Source organism: Ipomoea nil, unplaced genomic scaffold (assembly GCF_001879475.1).
Source record: "Ipomoea nil cultivar Tokyo-kokei standard unplaced genomic scaffold, Asagao_1.1 scaffold2700, whole genome shotgun sequence".
Classification (NCBI taxonomy): domain Eukaryota; kingdom Viridiplantae; phylum Streptophyta; class Magnoliopsida; order Solanales; family Convolvulaceae; genus Ipomoea; species Ipomoea nil.
In genome coordinates, this window is record NW_017619128.1 from 498,572 (window position 1) to 506,631 (window position 8,060).

The following is an 8,060-nucleotide window of genomic DNA, read 5'->3' on the forward strand; positions in this document are numbered from 1 at the left end:
TGTCTTAAGTTTCAACTAACGTTAGTACAGAAAGAAAAATATGTTTATGACAATGGTATACTAAGAGCATGGAGTTGGTAAACCAAGGAAACTAGGAGTTGGGGTGGCTTGGGTGGGGGGTGGGGAAGTGGAGGTGAGGTGTAAATGTATATTTCTTAGCATTTTAGGTCACCATCTCACCAACTCTGTTTTTCATCGTTTTCTTTCCTCTCCCTTCAATTCACTCATAATAAGAAATTAATTTTCCTAATTGGGAGATATTATCATATTTAATTAGACACAGAAATATAAGAGAATAGGTTTAATATATATACATTAAGTAATTAAATTTTTTTGCCTCATTTTATGTGTTAAGTTTGGTCATTAATATTCACTTAAGTTATTTATAATTTTTTTGTAATATTTAATTTAATTTAAATATATAAAAATAATATCTATTTTTTGAGAGACGAGGTAACCCGGTCCACAATCACTTAAACTTGACTAAGAAAATGTAGAGTTAATACCTAATTTAATCCTCGACTATATTGTTTTTCTTTTTTTTTTTTTTCAATTTAGTTATAAACGACATTTTTGTGCTTTATTAGATACTCAACTTTGATGATTTTACTCAATTAAGTAATCTCATAACTTGGTAATTTCACTTCTATTAATACCAATTTAGTCATTGATTATTGTAATTTTACCTAAATTAATTTTCGATTATAATGATTTTACCCAATTTAGTCATTGACTATAATAAATTTTTTCGATTCAATCCTTAATTCTAACAGGTGAGACTCAATTGGGTAAAACCATTAAACTCGATAACGTAATTAAGAACAAACCATCGTTTAAGACTAAATCAATATAATCGAGAAGTAAATTAGGTATTAACTCGAAAATGTTGATATTTCCTTATATGAAAAGTTACCTTATTAGGATTTGTATTTGTTAAAAAAAATAAGGTGAATGTAGCGGTCAAGTATGACTTGGTTGTGATTGGGTATTGGTCGGCGGTCATTATCATAATCTCTAGTGCTAGCCGGTAGGTGAGCTCCCAACACTATATAACACCTTTCCGCTTCCATTTTCTCTTTAGAGGCTGATCTCAAGTCTCACCCATAACATCAACAACCACACACCCACCACCACCAAATCTCCCAGGATTCATCTCATTATATCTCAAACTCCTTCAATCAATCCTCGTTTTGATTCCCAGGTAATTTATAATCCTACGTTTTTCCATCTCTTTAATTCGCTTATATCTCATAGCAATCCATCATGAATTTTGTCTAATTAATTTTTTTGTTTTGAAAAAGGGAAGAGATGAAGATCAGCGTGAAGGAGTCGACGATGGTGCGGCCGGCGGAGGAGACGCCGCGGATTAGGCTGTGGAACTCGAACGTGGACCTGGTGGTGCCCAACTTCCACACGCCGAGTGTCTACTTTTACCGGCCCAACGGCGCCGACGACTTCTTCGAGTCGAAGGCGCTCAAGGACGGGCTGAGCCGGGCGCTGGTGCCGTTCTACCCCATGGCCGGCCGGCTCACGAGGGACGAAGATGGGCGTATTGAGATCGACTGCAATGGCGCCGGCGTGCTGCTCGTCGAGGCGGAGTCCGATGGCATCGTCGATGACTTCGGCGATTTTGCGCCCACTTTGGAGCTCCGGCAGCTTATCCCCACGGTGGATTATTCTCAAGGAATTGAATCCTACGCTCTCCTAGTTTTGCAGGTATGTTGTTGGTTCAATATGCGTTACCATATGAATTATTAGATACGTGCATAGTAATAATAATAATGATTTTAAAATGTTGTGCACAATATTCTAAAGAATAATTACAATTGCAAAGTTGATGTGTTTAGTATAAAATTTATTGATATAATTTAATATTAGGTAATATATTAATGTAAATTTTGCCGTTCTTCATTTTTCATTTTCATATTTATAAATAAAAAAATGTAAAAAAAAATAAAAGTATTTTTTATTTGTATAATAATTAAATTCCGTAACTAGATCTACCTTGTAACAGAGTTAATAGTGCTAAAAAAATTCAATAGTTAGATTAATTTAATTTTTCTCTCTAGAAAACAAATCATGGAACTTGAGTTATAAAATAAAATTAGAAAAAAAAAAAAAAAGAATTCCTCCCAATTAGTAGGTGAAGGGTATAGTTGGGATAGTTTATGGATAAAAAAAGTCTTTTGGTTTGACTTGTCTTGTCCTTCTAGGTTCCACCTCACAAAAGCTTCCACTTTTGTTTTATTTCCTTTAAAATAAATGCAAATAATTTTATTTTCTCATATAATCTTTTAGCAAAAATTTAAAAAGCAAAATTACCCACTTTATCAGCAAAAAAGTGTACATACTTTTTTTTTTAATCAATTTTTAAAGCCTTTTTTGTAATAAATAGAACATTTTTTTTTTTATTACAACATAAATATTAAATTATTTTATTTTATTGGTTTGGTTGTCCTCAAAGTGATCTGCCACTTAATTCCTAATTAATTGCAGGCCAAACTATTGACTAATGAACAAAAAATACACACAAAATGTCTAAGCACAAATTATTTTTTTAAGTTTTCATACATCTTTATTTCACTTACCTAATAATTATAGGGGAGATGTTATTACATTATATGTAGTTGGTAATCAAGGAATAAAATTAAATGAACCAAATATCTTTATCAAAATTCTTCACTATTCAATATGACATTAAAACACATTTTATTCATTAGTTTCCATAAATTGACCAATTCCAATTAGGGTGAATTGAAATTATTTACAATTAAATTTCATAGTTATTTGACTGTTTTATTGCAACCTAAAAACAGGTTACACATTTCAAATGCGGCGGAGTGTCCCTGGGTGTCGGAATGCAACACCACGCGGCGGACGGAGCTTCCGGCCTCCACTTCATCAACACGTGGTCCGACATGGCTCGCGGCCTCGACCTCACCGTGCCGCCGTTCATAGACCGGACTCTCCTCCGTGCGCGGGAGCCGCCTCAGCCGCAGTTCCAGCACGTGGAGTACCAGCCGCCGCCGGCCCTCAAGGCCTCCCAACCGCAGAATGCAACGTCAGACACGGCGGTCTCCATATTCAAGTTATCGAGAGATGAGATCAGTGCCCTGAAAGCCAAGTCCAAGGAAGACGGCAACACCGTCGCCTACAGCTCCTACGAAATGCTGGCTGGCCATGTCTGGCGTTGCGTGTGCCGGGCACGTGGGCTGACGGAGGATCAAGAAACCAAGCTGTACATAGCCACCGACGGCCGTTCCAGGCTGCGGCCTTCCCTTCCGACTGGCTATTTCGGCAACGTCATCTTCACGGCCACCCCCATAGCCGTCGCCGGCGACCTCCAATCCAAGCCTGTCTGGTTCGCGGCCAGCAAGATTCACGATGCGCTGGGCAGGATGGACAACGATTACCTCCGATCAGCGCTGGACTACCTGGAATTGCAGCCGGATCTGAAAGCTCTGGTTCGCGGCGCACATACTTTCCGGTGCCCAAATCTGGGGATTACGAGCTGGGTTAGGCTGCCGATCCACGACGCCGATTTCGGATGGGGGAGGCCCATCTTTATGGGGCCGGGAGGGATTGCTTATGAAGGGCTGAGCTTCATGCTGCCCAGTCCTGTAAATGATGGCAGCTTATCAATCGCCATTTCTTTGCAGGAAGAGCATATGAAACTCTTCAAAGACTTCCTGTATGATATTTGAACCGACAAATTAAAACAACATCTGCTGTCCGGTTGTACCCGGCTTGTTAATGTCTGGTTTTTTCCTTGGACAAATGGACAATATATCTTGGAGTTTAATATATAGTAAGTGAGATCTTTGATAATATATAGATATATGATTTTCATGTATGTATATATCTGGACAGAAAATGTACTAAGGAACTTCTATGGTGCAAATTGGCACCTTAGCTTGTTCCCTTTTGTACATTTGGGATTGTTGGTGTTAATATAATAAACGCACGCACGCTACAATCCAACATTAATAATTCTTGGTGGCATGGAATCACAAGAACAGAGAATGTATGTGCGTACAAATTGAAAGGGTTCAGACCCTTTTCTTTGGGATACAGTGTAATATTTATAGAGTTTCTTAGACCAGGTTATCATTTTATTACAAATGAGATAGTTTCACATGTTCTGAATTGGACCATTTGTCCTGGGACGTGTTAGTGAAAATATAGGAGAGTTATAACAAATTCTAGATGTCTCATTAATACTTGAGACCGTGCAGTGGATCGATTGGGCCGAGTGTATACTATACGTCGTTGGTTAGCTAGGCTTCGTGTTTCCTCGTAATAAATAACTTAACTTCTCAAAACTTTTTGTCTAACCTAATTGAGTTGGTGATGATTGGCTCCCAAACCGCGCAGGTCAGTAGTACTATTTATCCTCAATAACGACCATGTATGTTATTTGAATCGTATTGAGTATTGTACGTATATCTTTATCACTACAATATTCGGTACGATCAAGCATATATATCATACTACAAAAATACTAGTATTCATAGACACCTTAAAAATTTCAAAGATGTACTAAAATTGTAGTACATACATCACACGTACTATTGGATAGATATTGATCCACAAATGCATTGTTTTTCTCCAAACAAACAAAAATACAATCCTCAATCACTCAACTCCTCAAAACTTGTGTCTAAGCTAATCAAGATAGGTTCCCAACCTCGCTCAGAGTAGTATTATTCTCAACAACGACTATATATGTTATATAAATTGTATTGAGTATTGTCAATCTTTAATTACCTGTACAATATTCAATGCAATCAGACATATTATACATAAAGTTATACCAGTACAAAAGATATTAGTATCAATTAATGACACTTTAAAAATTTCAAAGGTGTACTAAATTAGCAACTACATCACACTACTAACAAATGTATTGTTTTTTCTTCAAACAAACAAACAAACAAAAACACAATCCTCAATCACAACCTCATCACCAAGCTAGCTAATTAAATGCTAGTGCCTAGATCAACCAAATACTACAAAACACAACCTGGTTAAGCCTTCTGAGGATTAAACGAACCGATGATTGCTGATCCTAAATGACAGTACAAGGTATTCAAACTGGGAGAAAGAACATCTATATATCTAGGCAACAAGAACCAGGAGAAGAATGAAGCTGAAGCAGACAACATAAGTAGTTGAGATTATTAAGGTTGGATGTCCAAGATTTTTGGTGTCAGGTGGACGATGAACAATGTTGGGCGCCCCGCCGGATGATCCCTTATGCCCCTGTGACTTCCTCACCACCATGGCATGCCTGGATTTAGAATCTTCCCCATTATCATCACTCTTCATATTCACAAAGCCTGCACATTTTACATTAATCAGTAGCCATTTCTTTGCAAGAAGAGCATCATGCATGAAACTTTTCAAAGAGTTCCTGTACGATATTTGAAGAAAACAACCTCTGCTGTCTGGTTTAATTTGTTTATTATGGGGATGTTTGGTAAGTAGCTATTAGTTGATTGTGTTAGTGGGTTTAACTAGTTGATAGTATTAGTTGTTTGAAGAAAAGTGTTTGGTAAATTAGTTGTTAGTTGATAGCTGACTTTATGCAAAATGACTTTCTCAAAATGTGGATAAAAAAAGCTGCTACAAAAAGCTAATAAATCAGTCCATCATTAGATGTTTAACTTGATTAAACAATTAATTTTAGTATTTTGGAGCAATAACCTGTTACAAAAAGTTAATTAATCAAACACACATATTGATTGTTGAATCAAGTCAAACTGCTAATGACGGTCAAATAAGTCAAACTATGTTACCAAACAGAGCCTATGTATATTGGTTCTACTTTACACTTAATTCTAACACAATAATGTTGCGCATGCCCATATATCATTTCAGTGATCTTTGATGTACATGTACTCCAAGTACACAATATGTTTTGCCATTATTCTTTCATAGACAAAAATGCATTCAACCAAATACTACAAAACACACCCCGGTTAATTTGCATTGAGAAATCACAGATTGCAAATCATAGTTGACACAAAACATTATATTCAAACTGGGCCACACAACATTCAGGCAATAAAAACCAGGAGAAGAATGAAGCTGAAGTAGACAACTGTACTTGAGATTAAGGTGGGAGATCCCAGGTTTCTTGTTCCAGGTGGATGATGAACAACATTCGCCCCGCCATACACCCCTTTCCCCTTCTGTGCCTTCCCCAGTTTCATGGACTCAAAATCCTCCCCAATATCATCAGTCTTCGAATCGACAGAGCTTCTAGAGCCTGCAAAGTTTACATGCATCAGTACTGTAAGTAAGCTCCTAGACAGCAGAACAGAAAACATGTACATATATATATGCAGATGTTACCACTTACCACCATTAATTCTTTCTTGTCCCATGTTGCTGTCCCTCGAGATGTCCAGGCTTGTGTCTTTCACAGCATGAGTGAGTTCCAGTGCAGAACCTGAGAGGAGTTGATGATGAGCAAAGATTAGGATAAAGAAACAAGAAACAGTTGCAGTTTTCATTGTTCTTTAATTTGACACAGCTAGCCAAATGTTTGACAGTTCACAATAAGGTTCTGGGGTTTCTATGTTTTGCTGCAGCTAGCTAGCTAGGAGAAAAGAGCTGAGGGAATTGGTGTGATTTAATTTGCACAAAAGGTATGGCTAATCTTGATGTAGGAGAGGATGATTTATAGGATCTTATAGATGCTAAGCTCCTTTAATCACTTTTCCCAGAAAGTTTGTGGTTAAAAAAAAAAAAAAAACATTACTTTTCTTTTAATTTCACACACTGACAGCATCCAAAATAGTGGATTTTAGGTGGTTTTTGCATATTTCTTCTCTATAGAGGTTGCTCCCACACTGCCGTTGGTGAGACTCGATCCCTGGTCATTCTTCCAAAGTTTCACCTCTATGACCAGTTGAGCTACCCATACGGGCATGATTTTTGCATATTTGAATGCACATGTGGAGGAGAGAGAATGAGCGGAGAGAAGAATTAGAAGTGTTGCAAGGAGATGATTTTTAGCTCTGCAATGCGTGAAGTGCACCAAAAGCGCCCAGCCGAAAGTGCACCTGGGCGCGTAATTTCCTTTGCTTTTTTTTTTTTTTTTTTTTTTTTTTTTTTTTCTTTCTATCTCTTTCTCTCTCCCATGTTCTCTTTCTTACTCATCTCCGTAAAAATTTCTCAAAAACTATGTTGATACTATAATATAAAAGCAACTACAAGAATTTAGACCAGTACACACCAACAATATTTGCAAAAAGGTTATTCGTGATGATGCTTCAAGAGGGGGTTTAATTTAAAATAACGGAGGGCCATAAACCAGGCGGCCATAATGTGTTGCCATTCAATCTATTCACGAATTAGTCTCACTAAAATGTACACTGTTTTGGTGGGAATACACGTGAGTTAGTTTTTGATTAGTATAGATTGACAGTAGTGAGAATTGGGATAAGGTTCTTCTCTGATCTTTTAGAATCTTTTTCCTTTTTGGTGCTCCATAATTCTGAAAAGTGGAAATCTTGAATAATACTACTTGACAGCAGAAGGAACAGACATACCGACCGACAGACATCTTCATCAACTAGTGCGAGAATATATAAAGCATTAACGTTAGTCTAAAACCCAAAATTCACAATGAATACATCAATCTATGCTTATATCAACCATGGAATTGGAATATGATTCCCACTTCAATTCTCTTTAGTTTACACCATTCTTGTGGAACACCATTTCTTGACATTGTGCCTTAGAAGATTGCATGAAGGAGGCAGATTAGAATCCCATGGTGTGTACTGGCTCCCAATAGTAGGGCTGATAAATTCAACTCCAGTTAAAAAATATATATATGAGTTAATCACCATTTTGGTCACTCAATTATTTTCCAACGGGTAATGTAATTCCTAGTTTTCAATTTCAACCAATTAGATTCTTGAATTGTTTAAAATTTTGTCAACTAAACCTTTTCAGGGACAAAAGTGGAACGTGCTTAATTGATAAAATTTTAAACAATTTGATGATCAAATTAGTTAAAATTGAAAATTAAGAACTACTTTGATAAT

General features: G+C 36.8%; 2 protein-coding genes across 3 annotated transcripts; one reads left to right on the forward strand and one right to left on the reverse strand.

Annotated features, from left to right (window-relative positions):
- Nucleotides 1-1,064: 1,064 nt before the first annotated feature.
- Nucleotides 1,065-3,968, forward strand: LOC109155300 (shikimate O-hydroxycinnamoyltransferase). Its single transcript, XM_019302984.1, has 3 exons — nt 1,065-1,201; nt 1,302-1,716; nt 2,817-3,968. Exons 2-3 carry the CDS (start codon nt 1,309-1,311, stop codon nt 3,702-3,704), a joined length of 1,296 nt encoding a protein of 431 aa, XP_019158529.1. The 5' UTR covers nt 1,065-1,201; nt 1,302-1,308; the 3' UTR covers nt 3,705-3,968.
- Nucleotides 3,969-4,897: 929 nt separating this feature from the next.
- On the reverse strand, nt 4,898-6,767 carry LOC109155301. 2 transcript variants are annotated; one of them, XM_019302985.1, is made up of 3 exons: nt 6,365-6,767; nt 6,110-6,271; nt 4,898-5,339 (listed from the first exon to the last, which is right to left on the reverse strand). In XM_019302985.1, exons 1-3 carry the CDS (start codon nt 6,516-6,518, stop codon nt 5,119-5,121), a joined length of 537 nt encoding a protein of 178 aa, XP_019158530.1. In that variant the 5' UTR covers nt 6,519-6,767; the 3' UTR covers nt 4,898-5,118. The 2 variants fall into 2 exon arrangements, with proteins under 2 accessions (XP_019158530.1, XP_019158531.1); XM_019302986.1 differs by having other exon boundaries at nt 6,368-6,743.
- Nucleotides 6,768-8,060: the final 1,293 nt, after the last annotated feature.

Excerpts from the sequence above, each read along its gene's own strand:
- LOC109155300 (XM_019302984.1), top strand. The coding sequence starts at position 1,309 with ATGAAGATCAGCGTGAAGGAGTCGACGATGGTGCGGCCGGCGGAGGAG. Across the intron at positions 1,717-2,816 it reads ACGCTCTCCTAGTTTTGCAG|GTTACACATTTCAAATGCGG; the intron begins GTATGTTGTTGG and ends ACCTAAAAACAG.
- LOC109155301 (XM_019302985.1), bottom strand. The coding sequence starts at position 6,518 with ATGAAAACTGCAACTGTTTCTTGTTTCTTTATCCTAATCTTTGCTCAT. Across the intron at positions 6,272-6,364 it reads ACAAGAAAGAATTAATGGTG|GCTCTAGAAGCTCTGTCGAT; the intron begins GTAAGTGGTAAC and ends TAAACTTTGCAG. Across the intron at positions 5,340-6,109 it reads ATCTCCCACCTTAATCTCAA|GCTTTGTGAATATGAAGAGT; the intron begins GTACAGTTGTCT and ends TAAAATGTGCAG.